Consider the following 15909-nt stretch of genomic DNA (forward strand, 5'->3'; position numbering starts at 1 on the left):
GTAAGGTCAAGACATACCTTTCTGTAGTGATGAAAAAAAACCCCTGTGTTTCTTATATTAAAGGCTCTTTAATTGCAAAAATATGTATTTACTTAAACTTTGCTGAAATGAAATGAGCTCCTAAGTGAGCTCATTTTTATAGCTTTTCTTTTGTTAAGGAGTGCATAAATAGATTTTGTTTTCTCTTGTGCTATCAGGGTGTACCATTAAGGGAAAAAAAGGCGTGAGGAAAACTTGCAAGCTTTCTGCTATTGTGGTACGGTTAGATTTGTGAGAAAATTAAATTAAAAGAAAAATTAAATTTACAAGAAAATTAATATTATCACTTCTGAAATGGTAAAGGAAGAAGGATACTTTATTGCTTTCCCTCTGAAAACATGAGCTTCACCAATGCCAGCATCAGGATATGTACTGAAAATTTGAACTAATGGAAGCAGAAAAGGAATGGGAACAATCAATAACTCAAAAGCAGGGCTGTCTGTCTTCATTAAGATGATGCTGATATTTCTTAGAGCCTTTGCTCTACTTTGAGAAGGATAACTAATCCATTATTAGGTTGCATTAATCGCTACCTGGAGCAAAATAACTTCTGTGAGATTGAAATAGGTTATTGTGACACTTCCAGCAGCCTGTCTTTGTGTTTGGGACTTGGGGAATCATTAAGGCACCCACCATCTTTCAACTTTCAAACCTGAATTTCACTCTGACTGCTGCTCAACTAATTCATTAGATTTATATATCATCAATGCTGTGAGTTTTTCTGGTTTACCTGGCATACGTATTGTGATAATATTTTTTCAAACTAAAATAAATTCTTTGATAAACAAGTAATGCCTCAGTTCATGCCCATTGTATTTGGTTTTGATCAATACCAATAAAACCACATAGATATGGTTTAGTGGCTCACTGAATAGCAGTAGGGTACTGAATTTTTTATGGTGGATGTTGGATGCATTTAATCCTCCACAAAATGTTACTTTGGTTGTCTTACTGCCCGTTGTTGGATGATGACAAAGCTGGCAATCTACTGTAAGGAAAACTGGGTCAGACTTACTGTGATAAATGACACAGAGCTAGGTATATTTTTTGACAGGAACATTTTTGATGCCCTACAGTGGTAGGAGGGAGTCCCCTGATTTCTGAAAAATGCTAATTTTCAAAACATAACACGGTAGTTAAAATGCAATGTTACTATTAAATACTCTTATTTCCAAAGAAAATCTTTGCTATACAAGAGCATATTAAACTCTGTTTATCTGATGATAGTGTAAAACTGCCAAATTTGAGTGGATTTTAAGAAAAATAATTTATACTGCAGGTGATATAAACACTGATAACCCAACAGACAATAAAACACATTTTCCTTGCTGTTGTAGAGCAAGAACAAGGATACAACCAAAAATGGAAAATCAAAAGGTGCAGAATAAACAATGTGGTAAGATACCTACTTTAATTTGCCATTTATTATCTACATCAAGTTTACAAAGTTCTAATAGACTGTGGTAAGTATGTCAAGGGGTGATGAACGACCTTTTGCCTTGTTGACAAATATTTTGATTCTCTACTGGAGAGCTAAAGAGCGAATCTACTGATAAACTTTCAAATGCCATCTCATCTCTCTTTGGCAGTGTTTACTGACACCTTCATTGTATTTTAACTTATTTAACAAATCCTAAACCTTATAAATGTTTAAAATATATAATATCTGTTACTTTTGCAAATAATTATAAGTCTTTTAATTATACCCAAGAGACTAAGAAACAGATTTTCAAAGTGGTTTACATGTCTAGGGTTCTATGTATGTGTCCAGTGAATCTTATTAATGAACTGTGTTAACTTACTAACCTAACAACCTGATTCAAGATTCCAGCTGTTGTGGTGAATGAGTCTGAAGTATCTTAATGTTGTCTAGGAAGCTTTGCTTTGTTGGGTTATTTTCCCATTAACTTTGTAGATTTTCAATTGTATTTTCACTCTGAACATTTTCATGGTTCTGTGCTATTCACTTAATTAGGTACACATAACCTTCACTAACAGTTACTAGTAATTAAAGGCTAGAAATATTAAAAGTGGACTGTTCCTCTAACAAAGAAAATCATACTCAAACAAAGGTATGGAGAATGGTATTTTTGTAATAAGTACATTTGTTATTTATAGATGAATAGAAGTGGCACAGCTCCATCTTTTTCTCACTTTTATTTTTCTTACTTTTTAAATATTTACAATACATATACAATTTGGGGCAGGTTTATTGTAATACTAAATAGGTTAATATAAAAAATATGAGAATTTACATTAATATTTTGTTTTTGTTCTTAGATATGAAAACAGATCTGAACTTACTGCTTGAATGCCTTAAATATCAGATGGACTGCCCTGTATCTCAGAAAGAGGCTCTGATGACTATTTATTCAATTTGTCAACAAAATAGTAAGAAGCATTTTTCCTTAAAACAATGTAATTTTATATTCACAATATACATGAAGAAGGAGGTTGTCACTGTAAAATCATAGAATTAGAAACAAAGAATTTTCAGGGTTTAAGGTGACCTTTAAGATTACTCTAATTCCAAACCCCTTGCCATGGGCAGGGACACCTCCCACTAGATCAGGTTGCTCAGAGCCCTATCCACCTGGTCTTAAAAACTTCCAGGGATGGGGCTTCCACCACCTCTCTGGGGAACCTGTTCCAGTGTCACCATCCTCATGGTGAAGAACTTCTTCCTAACTTCCAGTCTAAATTTACCCTCCTCTTTTAAATCCATTCCCCCTAGTCCTATCACTACCTGACATCTTAAAATCTGAGTGATATCATCTGACCATCATCTGACTGATAAAAGGCTTCAGAAGTTAGAAAAATCTCAGAAGGTGTTTATTTTACAGAGAAACAAAAGCCAATGTTTGACTTCTGTTCTTTTCTTTCTGTTCTAGGTGAAGCAAGCGAGTATTTGAGAGAAATTGGTGGTTTGATGTTCATTAATGATCTTGCTAAGTCAAGTGTTCATTGCATAGTAAAGGAAGCAGCTTTGTTTACATTAGGAATTATTATAGAGAGTAATGGTAATAATAAATAATGTTATTTATATTTCCAAGTGAGTTATGATCCCATGTTATTACTTTTTCTTTTATCTCAAAAAATCGATAAGACTAACAGCTTGAGTGAGGGGCAGTAAAGGTGCCATTCTTTCACAGTTTACCCCCAAATCTGGAGATACACCTTGCTGATTTGTGTAAGCAGCTTGTCTTTATGATACCAGAGGGCTCTTTTCCTCAGCATCAAGTGTTAAATGACAACAGATTGTTTCAAAGTTTACCCAGGTCCTGGTTGGTCTAGAGCTGATCACAGGGGGGAGTGCTCAGTCACTTTATAGTCCTGCTTTGTCTCCACTAACCACATGTTTAATGCAACTGAGACTGTAGTTACTGTATTCTAAAAATAATTTAGGATTATAAATGGCTTGCTTTAGGACTTAATGGCTTTTATTTTCTGGTTTCAGTTTATTGTCAACAAACTTTGTGTACTTCTGCATTGTTTGAAGACCTCATTTTGTTTTTAATTAATAAGGATTCTGGTGTGAACTTGAAAAGAATGTCTGTTTATGTCATCTTAGTACTGGTTTCAAATAATAGTAAGTTGTTTTTTTTCAGTGTTATAACACTTTTTTTTTTTCTATTTGCCAATCTGCAGTACAGAAATTTGGAACACTCAATAAGTAATGTTTTGGTAAAGTTAACTTATAAAGATGAATGGTTGCAAGTAACTGAACTGAAGTGTTTAAGTAGATCATTGCTCCCTAGAATTTCTTTTAATAGCAGAAACTATTTAATGTCTGAGAATGAAATTATAGTTACATATATATATATATAATGCAAAACAGTGGCTTCTTAAAATGTATAGAAAAACAATAGACCTAGAATTGAAATATTTTTGCCAATGTGTTGGTGTGAGTTTGTATTTGGTTTTGGGGTGAATATATGCTAAGAAAATGGAAATGCATTGTATATTTGTAAATATGCATATATGTAAGGTAGACTTGACTTTTGTCTCAGGTTGCATTATGTCTTCAGAGTCTTTTATGTGTTCCTTTTTAGAAAGTGGTCAAACCTATGTCAGAGATACAGGCTGCATTGGGCTTCTGCTACAGTTATTCAGGTAAACAGTTGCAATGCAAACAGAAAAATGATAGGCTCTCGAGGACCTATTTTTGCTTGACTAACTGGGACTTGTTTGTATTATTCTTAACAGAACAACTCTTTCCAAATCTGAGATTAATCTGTCAGATGAAAATACTAATCAGTGCTACCAGCTATGGTCTTCAGTCTGCAGTACTCTCTGTGCCTGTGTTAACAATCCCCAGAATGGTAAGTGTGGCTGCTAAAATTGTAAAAAAAAGTGTTTCTACAAAGTTACAACAGTTTGTTTTCATTTTTTTCCTTCAACTGAAATTTCATGCTACGTTTTGATTCGGGGTTTTGTTTTCCCTTTTTCAGAAGATAATCAAAACATCTGTTGTTCAGTTTTCCCGTACGCCAAAGAGTGGCTCGAAAGTTGCGCCGAGCCTCAGATTGTTCGTCCCATTTGTTCATTTGTTGGGCTCACGGTTGCAAATAACAGTAAGTGCAGCTGAATCTTTAAATAGTTTTTCTTTTGTAGAAGTAAGTTTAATTTGTTGGTTAAATGTTCAAATTTTTATTTTTTTTATCTCTGCAAAGTCATCTGTTCTTCAAACTTTTACTCTGAAAACTGTATTCCATCGTTCTTACTTATGTTGTGCTGAAGTACACAAGTAGGCACAAACTGGCTACATTTAGTAAGGTCAGTAAAAACTATTTGGAAGCTGTTTTAATTAAAATTATTTTACAAATGTAAGTCAGTATTACATATCTGAAAATTCTTACCAAGACCTGATTAAAATGTTTGCTGGTTTGCTGGTGGTATGCATGCATTAGGGCCATGTGTTTCCTGTAACCTTTCTATAAGACAATTATTACAATTCTCAAGACTTTTTCTGTTGTAATGATTAACACATGCACAGCAAAATTGTAATGATTGATAAAATGCTAAAATAGTTTGCAACTTTTATGTAAGACTTTTTTCTTTTTTTTCCTTCAAGCATATGTGCAGAAATATTTTGTTTCTGTTGGAGGATTGGATACATTGGCTAAAGTTCTCATCAAGTTGATGCATGATTCCTGTGTGAGTCACTCAAACACAAAACTAGCAGTAGTAGTAACAAGGACTCTGGACGCCTGCATTGCTAATGACTGTGAGTGAAAAGATTGCTACTGTTTTTTACATATGGGAATTTTGAAATGAATTTTTCAAGCCTTGTTTTGGTGGAAAGGTGATATGAATGGATGCTAAAAGGCCAGTAAGTTCTGTACATCCCAATTTTTATCGCAAATTCTTAAAAAATAATACGTATACATGGGGAATTATTTAGTTCATCTGAAATCCCATTTTAGCAGCATTCCTATTGTTGCTAAAATAAACATATTGACATTTAAACTATACTGAAAATTAAAGATGTTAGACTTAGTTTTCTATAAGTAAAGTTGAGAACTGGGTCTGGCGGTCATCTTGGATCCTGGAGCTAGAGTTGCGTGTCTGTTGGCCTGTGCCTAAGCTGATAAACTTTGTAAGCCTTAGGAGGCAATAGTAGCTCAGGCATGGAGCTGAGCAGATTTGGTTTGTCTGTATAGCACATTTGTGGTTTACTGCAAGCCTAAGGAATCTGGACATGATTATTATATTTGGCACTTCTATTTTAAGTGCTAGCTAACGGAAGTTCAAAAAACTTTAAAAGCATATGCCTGCACTAATTTTGAGCCTAGTTTCAAATAGGTTGATACATTAAAGGATTAGATTTCAACCTGTATGTACTAGCAGTGCATACAGTTGCAGTTTCAGGGAGAGAAATATTCATAGCTCCTTTTGTGGCAGATAGATCATGTGTCAAACATCATTCCACTCTTGCTTGCTCTGTTATGGAGCTGATAAAGGATGTGGAGAAATTCAGCAGAGATCTACTAAACCTATACATTATAAAGCCCTTCTTTATCAGGTCTTCTACCTGATAGAATCTGGAATAGATAGAATCTTCCCAATCTGGAAGAAGAGGCAGTGTTGGATTTGGGAAGTAGCATGGGTGGATTTACTGCAACAAGAGGGATGTGGTAATTTGAAGTGTTAAAATGAAAGAGAGAGAAGAGGATAACAGTGCAGGCCCAAGACTTTTAGAGGTCTGTAGAATTCCCTTGAAAAAAAAGCATTTTATACTTGGATGATATCTATGTACTTAATATCTAGTTTATTTTTCTTCAATTTATTTTTAACATAATAGCTGCTATGGGTGTTGTCTTGACAAAATATCACACGGTATCAGAGCTACTGAAGCTGCTGTCCAATGACACTCTGGATACAGGAGAAAAGATTAGTGTTATTCTAACAATTGGACACTGTACTGAAGTTTGTGGTAAGATTTATTTCTTTTTTCTTTCTGCCAGTTTCTACAAAATTCTCATATACTAACTACTTCCATGTGTCATTTCATCAAGATGCACTTGAGGGAAGGTTCTGTTAAATAATGTAATACTAATATTCAGGAAAAAATGCTTGCTATTGTGTTACATCTTTAAATTTAAGATATCTGTTGGAAGATAGTATGTTTAAGAGCTTAGAAAAAATACATGATTATACAAGGATTCAGAGCTGAGCTTAGGTACTGCAGAGAAAAATTCATCCAGACCTGAACACGACTAAGAGACATATATACCAAGTAAGTTGTTTGAGCTCTGAGGCCTTTGATATATAGAGCTGTGTACTGTTTACATTGCTATTGATTTTTTTTTAAAGCTATATAATGGAATGGTTTTGGAAGTAACATAAGCAGTAGGTAACCTTGAGATGTTGCTGAGTTTTGACAACGAAGGATGATTTTTAGAAAGTCGTCCATTTTATGATTGCATACTGCAAATGAGATCACAATTAAAAAACATGAGCTACTTACACAGTTAACAAGGAGGAACAGAGCAGCTAGACCATAATTAAACTGCTAGTTTTGTTAGTTTTGCTAATTATACACTTTAAGCTTCTGGTATTTCTGCATCTTAAGACTTACATCAAAGTAGTGTATATACTTGAAGAGTAAATACCAGAGGAAAAGAAATACAGAAGCCATCATTCAAATATTCTAGGTGTCAATTAAATGAGTTTGGATCTCCATCACATATTTTGTCTCAGTCCTGCTTCAGTTTTCTTACAAGAACTTGAGCTTTGGTCAAATCTTGTATGATCTAGAGCTGCTGCACACAGGTCATTGCATCATGCTCGCATCCATGCTGAAAACATCTTTTTCAGAATTTCCCTGAAAGTTACTAGTATTAATTTCTATAATGGCTGTAAGATTACGTGTGTACCAAGCTAAAACCAACCTGTTTTCCTTTACAATGTCCAATTTCAGAAGAAAACCAGTGTGAACTACTCCAGAACAATGGTCTTCCACTAATGATTCAGGTATTGACGGAGTCTCGGGATGAGGAACTAAACAAAGCTGCTACTTTTGTGCTACAAAACTGCAAACAAATGAGTAAGTTTGCTGTTACTGCTTTAAGAATTATAGTGATGATTTCTAAGTTCTATTGATTTCTAAATTATTTTAACTGCAGCAGCCTAGTAATTCTGTGTACTCCAAGAGGTGGTTGTTTTCTGCCGAAAAGTTGCGTATTTCCCACCATAGACTGATTATGGCATTTAGGCAGAAAAAAAAATTATGATGTTGCAATAATTCATTTGTCTGTTAATGTAGTGCCAGCTTTTTAGAGACTGAACCAATTGATAGTCAAGCCTGAAATTACCATTGCTACAATTACCCTGCAATATTAAAAAATACTGATTTTTATTTTTAAAGTAGGGTATATTTTGAAGTACCTTGCTTACTGTCTTTTTTTTTTTTGTTTTAATTAACTGTATAATACTATCAATGAAACAGAAAGAAATCTTACCTTTTCATCTCTAAAACTTGGGGGGTATTATGCAATTGATAATTAGTAAAAAGCATGTATCTACATTTTTGTACTGAAAATGTAATGGAGAGTTTTATTTAAGATTGAAAAGGGCATGGTGATTGTCAGTGTCCATTCAATCTGGAGTTGTTTTATTAAAAATACCAACCCCATACTGGTAAAGGACCTATACTTAGGATTAATTCCATGACTTGAAGCACAGCACCACTGTGTAAACAGCTTATTCATATAATTGCAAGCTCACCTCTTGTAACTGCAACTTATATTTGAAGTGTATCAACACGTGTTTAAATTTACATTAACTTGTATAAACATTATTATTCAGAGGTTTTATTTTGTATTAAATTATTTGGGTTGTTCCTTGGCATGCTAAGATATAATAAATACTTATTAAGGTATTATTTGATAAAAATTGGAACACTAATAATTGTTTTGTATTTTATAAAGCTGAACAATTGTCTCTGAAAATAAATGACAATCCATTAAATGTGAACAATGCAGAAGAGTTGGATATGCAAGTCAGAAAAAGAAGTCTACAAGACTACTGGAAGAAAGCAAAAGAAATGTTACACAGAATAAAATTGATTGAAAAAGAACATGATGAGGTTGGCCTATTTACCAAGTAGAATAAAACTAAGCAAATCTTTCCAGAGTTTAGGGAGAACAGAAACTAAACCCTTAAGATAAGTTCAGTATGATGTAGAAAACTAGAGAAAAAATTGGATATGGGTAAAACTACAACATGCAACTTTTACCATTACTGTATAGCACACAAAGTTATAAGTATTCAGGGCAACCAGAGAATGCAGGAATCTGTATTTTTATGAAGCATTTTAGTTTATTATATAACCAGTTTTTTTACAAAAATTGAGGTCATTTAGGCCTTGCATTAGTTGAAGCAAATCCATTTGTTTCAGCCTAGAATTATCACGTAACTACCCCTTCAACATCTTCAGCAGCACCACTGTCTTGTTGGCTCTGAACTCAGTCAGGAGTTTTTGAAGCTTCTCTGGAATTTGCTTTACCCTAAAAGTTAGACTCATCTAGTTAATTTTTTTACTAGATTTATTTAATATTTTTATAGAGCTCATGTAGTTGCTAACTAGTATTTTTGATTACAGGAAAGAGTGCAAGGAAGATTATTTGTAGACAGATCTTCTTCTGCAGCCAATATTGAAGCATCAAAATACCATGAAGTGAATCTACCTCATGCAAAAACAACTAGAGAAAGAACACATGAAGTAGTACATTGTCCACAGCTGGCTTCAGAGCCACATGATCAGGTTCTAGTTCCAGCTGTTAGTATTTCACCACTCAAAAATGGAATAGTGAATACTATGGATCCAACAAATGCTCCTACTAGACAAAGGAAACACAGTAATACTCCAAGTTCAATTAAAGAACTGCCAACAGACAGTGCACTTCAACATCATAGTATGCATGAAGAAACTGCTTGTGTAAAAAATCAGTCTGTCCTTCAAGTAAGGTAAGTATCTTACACCTAGGCAGAAATACTGTTACTTTTCTTTAGTACTTCCCAAATAGAATGTTGGCCTTTTAAATTCTCTGTTACTAACTGTCATTTTCTGCTAGTGAAAAGACTTATCCTGTTGGTGGCTCACTAGAGAATATTCTATGGAAGTGGTTTTGACATCACAGATCAGTATAGACATTGTAGCAATAAAAGCTGCTGATGTTTTTCTCTGAATGGTAGGCATCTGACAGAGCCTGTTACAGGCCACATTTAATATTTACATCAATCAGAACTGCTCTGGGCACTGGCAGTCAGCCTGCTGAGCAGCAGTGCAAGGAATGCTTATCACAGATCTCTGGAAAACAGATTTCTGACACACAATTAATATATCCTGGATTGCTTTGGAAACCTTTGTATTAATTTACAGGTAAAGATACCTGTAAAATTGTGAAAATTGATAATTAAAAAAAATTTTAAAAAATTTGTTCTCATTTTTATCTTCCCAGTGAACATTTATTTAAGCAACCAGTGGACCTTAATAAAAACATGAAACAGACATGCACATCAGGTACAAATAGCTAAATGTATTTCTCTCTTAAGTAGTTTTGTTCATGTTGATATTTTAATTAGTTTTGTGTACTTTTATCTCTACTTTTTATCAGATCCGTGTAAGTAGATGACAGAGTACATTATATATAGCATCCTTTAACTGCAGAGTTTTGTTATTTTATATTGTATACAATTTTACCAGGAAAATATTTGTTCCACTTTTCTTCTAAAATACCTCTTAGCTTTCTTTTTTAATTTGATTTTTACCTATTTGAATTAATGTATCACAGATAAATGTTTAAAGTTTAGTCTGAATGCAGTCTGTACTGAACAGCAAAAGTAATTAATGGAAAATGCATAATGATGCTGACTTAACTCTGCACTTCTAAGACTGGGGACAGAACCTGCCTGTGTGAGTGAAGTAATTTGTAAACATTGAACATGTGTTTAAGATAAATGTTTTTTTTCTGGATTTCCATTGATCTTCTTAGTCTGAATAAATTATTTCAGAATTGGGATCTGTTCAATCAAATCTTCATTCATTGTTTCATTTCCCATTCATTTATAAAGCATATAGTTACTCATTAGATTAGTTACTTGCCAGAACAGTAGCTTCACAAGTGACCAAGCTGATCTCAAGGCTATACCTATTTAAATGGTAAATAAATGTTATTCCTATAGAACACATTTTTCAGCATCTGATTTCAAACAAATATAGTTTATAGGGCTTAGTTGAGCAGTGTCAGTTCACATTGGTTATTTTGCCATGTTAAAGCTGGTGTCCTTTCAGAGAGAGAAGAAAAAGCACTGAATTAAATATTGTTTTCTGGAATTACAAAAATGTAAATGTGATCCATTTAACTTCAGGAATTTAATTTGGGTTTTCTGCTCTTAGGAAAATTAAACTTCACCAGTCTACAAATAGACAATACGATTGAATATAGTCATGCTGATCCATGATTACCACAGATAGGTCACATTTTCTTAATTAGTTCTTTTTACCTTCTTAATTTAGATCAATATAAACTGGCAGAACTAAGGTGTTTAGGTAAGTATTATCTGAGGCCTTTCTCCTGAGTCCATAAAAGAGTCAGCAATGCAGTAAGTGAACCAATATTATGGAAATTTTAACACATCTATTCAGTTACCTCTTGCATAATTCTTAACTGCTTCCTTTTTCTGCCCCTGAAAGAAAACAGATCTGGTGATAAAGCTTACATTTCAGTCTGTGTATCTTTTCTCAATGTGGGTTAACTAACAAACAGAATACACAACAGCTTAAAAGATGGCACAGTAGTTAGTTACAAGAATACTTAATAGCAGGTGTTTTCCTCTTTTCTCTGATTGGAAAGAGGGGGAGGAAAATCATCCAGCCCAGCTCAGTTCCCTCATCTGTTCCTCTGCTAAGCCTCCTAACTATTAGGCAGCCCTTCTGTTTTGTCTGCCTTACTCTAATTAAGTACAGACAACCAGTTTTATGGTAATACATGTTTGCAGCCCTCACTTACCCCATCTTCTACTTCCTTATGGTCTATCAGTAGGTTGTAAGAGTGCTCATTGTACTCAGGATTTGTAAGTTGATTTTGTAATCAAGCCTGTATGTGTTTATTTTTTAAAAAAGGGGGGTGGGGGGAAAAGCCCATAACCCACTGAACATCATTGAGAAAATATAGGTATATAAATTCAAGTTGTAAAACTAAATTCAACCAGAGCTTTAGCACTGTTTTCTCTTAGGCAAGAATATTGCAGATACATATCAGTGCTCTTAATATTCCTCAGTGCAGAAATTCTCCTTCTGGTGACGTAACCAACAGTGAGAACATTCAAGAAGAGCTAAACCATAAATTACCCTAGAAATGTCCTCCAAAATGAACAGGAAGGCTTCCTGTGAGGAAATTCATACCTAAACTGGCCATGTAATTTATTTGGGTTAATATAGATAACTGTTACAACACAGATAAAGTACAACAAAGACATCTTTCATATTTTGGCTCTTGGGTAAATGTGCAAAGGGAATTGAGGCCCCTTTCTTTCCATCCCCCCTTCTCACTAATATTATTACTTCTGTACAGGATCCTCATTTAGTAATATTGAAAACATCATTTTTTCCTTTTTTTTTCCAAGGGCGAGTACAACACAAAAAGTATTTTTAAGAAGATACATGAAGTGTAACCTCTTTTGAGATATGGATATGGATATGTGGGGGTCAAATTGTTGATTCTGGACTTTGTGATGGCTGCTGTAGCAGTCACGCTTGTTCTTTCTAAAATATGCTATTTTTTCTCCAGGTTGTAAAGCAAGAGGACTGTCCTTCAATAGTAAAACCTTTGCCAGGATGTTCCAAAGTTGTCCATACCAGTGTGACCATCACAAAGTCATTCTGGAAGCTGAAGAAAGATATAAAAAGGAGCTTCGCAAACTGTCTGTTTGTAGTGACAGTAGATATGCAGCTCATGAGAGTAATTACGATTCTTTTTTAGGAGTTGTAACTGTTGTTTTAATTCTTATTAAAAAATCTGAACTTCTTGTGGGTCTGATTCTCATCGTCCTGCTCTTTTAAACTCATACATTAAATTTGAATTACCAGTGATTTTACTGAGTTTAGAACTAGCCACTTGTGTTTTGAACACATTGTGTATTTCTTGGAAGCAGTGATGTATCCTCATTACACTTTTAGATGAAACTCTGTCCTGTTTGCCTGAGTTAGCTACTAATAGAAGGGAATATATTAAGGTGAAATGAAATAAGGGTGAATGGATGCATGACACCAAAACAAGGTCACATCATTCTAATATTACATACTTATGGATGCAAGAGATGTATAATTCTTAATTAAATGAAAGTGTATGCTATATTTCTCTAGTTCAAAGGAGACAGTTTGAAAAATAAATAGTTATTACTAACTGGCATTTATACTGGTGTCCATCTTCTATTTTCCAGCAATACTGCTGACCCCAGTTAGGAAAGAAAGACTACATACAGATACATCAACTTTTAGGAGCAAAAAGGATAGTTTACAAAGTAAGGGCTTGGTTTGGAAATTATTACAAAAAACTCTAACTGTCTGTGTAATTATTTTGCTGAATGTTTCCATGGGAAGCAGTGGATAGGGAATTATGGTGGCTTTATTCCATGGATTCTGTGAAAAATCTCTATATTAATAGGTCAGAAGATGCATATTCCATAATCATGGAGTCGTGTTATGGATGTTAGTTCACAATTAAGCTATCTTGCACTTGCTTTGTAGATGCTCCTTTGAATGAGGCTGCCTTCCATGCCAGCTGCTATTTCTCAGTTTTGTGGCATTAATTTTTAAAAGGGGAGGGAGAGGCACAGTCAGGATCAGGACAGAATACGGTTGCCTGTTCCTCAGTTCAGCATCACTCTACCACACAGCCATAGCCACGTTATCCTATTATACCTGCTTCTTGCTTGCTTGAAGCTCTGCTAAGGACTCGGGTCTTGGTGGGCTGAAAGGCTAAACATTAACATACCCAACAATATTAGGGGAAGTAACTGAAAACAACCTACCAGAAGACTGAACTATCAAACTATCAGAAAATTAAGTTACCTGTTTTGTATTGTGAGGTGTTCAATAAGATGTTATTAACATGGTAAGATGTAAGAGTGAATGTAAGTTCCCTCAGTTTTCTGCAGTGTGGTTTAGGAAGCCTGTGTTTACAGAGCTATCAGTTGTCCACAAAACCTAGTACACAACAACTGTCTGTTTGTAAACACTAAAGTACCTTAAACCTATGTTACCTTTACCAAGTAAACATTTTCTGAAGTAAACCAAATATTCCAGTCTTTCTTCCAAGACCATATAGTAGTAGGGCTCAAAAGATAGTTCTCTTTAAATTTTAATTCCTAAGACATTACATGTATTTTGGATGGTTTTTGTTTGTTTTTTAAAGAAAGGGACATAATGTTTTTTTTTGTTTTCTTTGGTTTTTTTAAGGTATTCTTTTGACTCCAATTAGGAAAAATAAATCCAATACTTGGAATAGAGATGAACACAGTAAAAAACCCACTAGGTTGACTGATGACTATAACTTGATACCTACATATGAAAAGTGTAAGTATTACCAGAAAATTGTTTTTTAATAAGCCTAAAAAATCAGGTTTTGTGTTTAGAGTATTGAGAAAAGCACCTAACCTGGAGACAAATGGCTAACAATTTAAATAGATATGTTACTGTACCTTCATTCATAGTATTATTGATGTTTGAATTAATTTGTTTGTTTCCAATGCATAAGTAATCCTTGTGTTAAATTCAGTGATGAGAAAATGATCTAATGAAAAAGAGATATTAGTAAAAAAGCAACATTTTCATATTCAAGTTTATAAGAAGAAATGTTCCTTTATAACACCACATTAACTTTGCAGTAGATTTCAGTTAGTTTGAAGTTAGTAAGAGGTGGCCTTGTTTTCTGTTTCATAGCTTTCAAAAAACCCCAAGATGCCATCCTGAAGAGACAAAGAGACAAAGAAATGTGCAATCAACAATGTCAGTCCTTAAAAGAAAATTGCACATATTCACTGAAAAAGGTTGAGGTTAGTAATGCAAAGCCTAATCATACACTCACATATTTATAATTGTACAAATAAAATCACTGTGAATTGCATAATTGCTTTTTAAGTCACCTTTAAAAGAAGAGCCCGGTAGCAAAGTGAACCTTATTAAAAAGATATTCCTCTGATTCTACTCCTGTCATATTGATTTATTCCTGAAATAAGTTAAGGTTTTTGCAACTGGCAATCCTTTCTGACTAATGGATATAGAGGTATTCTTTTTCTTTCACTAATGAACATTTGCATAGTATGAAAATAATAGAAAACCCAAGGGAATAAATGTACTAGAGGTATTAACTAGGTGGGCGTGACAATGAAGGCAAAAGTAGTGGAAAAAAAATATATTTCAGTAAATGGGTGACAGTGAAGAAACCTTGAAGAACCACTGTAATTTTTAATTACACCACAATAAATATTTGCAGAGCAATAAAATATGTTCCCTGGGCATGAACACAAGACCTTTAAACACAAGAAGAAGAACCCGAAAAGATTTCACGACTGAAGAAATCAACTGTCTTTTGAATGGAGTAAAAGAAATGGGTAATCACTGGAATTTAATTTTGTGGTCTTACCCATTTCAGAAAGGACGTACGAGTGTTGATCTTTCCAAGAAATACTACAGGTTACAGTTGCAAGTAATCATAGTTTAATTTTCTAATACTCATATTCTGTCATATATTTCATATATTTCTCATATATTTCTAATACTCATATATTCTGTCAGCTCAGTTTTCAGGTTTTGGCTCTGATCTGACTTGCAAAAAAAACCTAAAATTAAAAATTGTGTAGTCTTTGAGTAAACATTTGTGTTGATTTTTTCTCTTTCATCTCTATTTTATAGAAGCAAGAAAAAACCAAATATCATCAATAAGATATTTCAAGACTACTTCGGATTTTGTTGCAGAATATTGAACAGCATTTTTAACAGCAAGGTATTGTCATAAAAATAAGAGCCTCTGGAGAATTTAGACTCGCTTGGACTTTTGTTTTTGTGATAACATTCACTGACAGAGTTATGCTTTAAGTAAGTGTTGGTTTTATTTTTTAAATAATACTAACATAGCTAGCAAAATCTTTAGCAGTAAAATTTATGGAGTGTTTTGAAGTTTAACCGTTTTGAACATTTGATTTGGATTTTTGTTTGAATCTTTTTTATTTGCTTTATACCATTTGTAAGTAAAGGCTGTAGTGCTGAAATTAATATTTTATGTCAGAAACTGATAACTGTTGTGTCTGAATTTGTTTCCTCTTAATTTGTTTCCTCTTAATCAGTGAAATGTTTAAAGTGGG

The 15909-nt window shown here is 33.8% G+C and overlaps 1 protein-coding gene across 1 annotated transcript; it reads left to right on the forward strand.

Annotated features, from left to right (window-relative positions):
* The first annotated feature begins 1401 nt into the window (after nucleotides 1-1401).
* Nucleotides 1402-15269, forward strand: TERB1 (telomere repeat binding bouquet formation protein 1). The gene is made up of 18 exons (XM_030458013.1): nucleotides 1402-1435; nucleotides 2320-2430; nucleotides 2931-3059; nucleotides 3497-3628; nucleotides 4092-4152; nucleotides 4246-4361; nucleotides 4491-4613; nucleotides 5114-5266; nucleotides 6344-6475; nucleotides 7463-7588; nucleotides 8472-8629; nucleotides 9146-9510; nucleotides 10005-10066; nucleotides 12336-12506; nucleotides 12988-13068; nucleotides 14006-14122; nucleotides 14489-14601; nucleotides 15042-15269. Exons 1-18 carry the CDS (start codon nucleotides 1402-1404, stop codon nucleotides 15267-15269), a joined length of 2412 nt encoding a protein of 803 aa, XP_030313873.1.
* Nucleotides 15270-15909: the final 640 nt, after the last annotated feature.

Source organism: Calypte anna, chromosome 11 (assembly GCF_003957555.1).
Source record: "Calypte anna isolate BGI_N300 chromosome 11, bCalAnn1_v1.p, whole genome shotgun sequence".
NCBI lineage: Eukaryota > Metazoa > Chordata > Aves > Apodiformes > Trochilidae > Calypte > Calypte anna.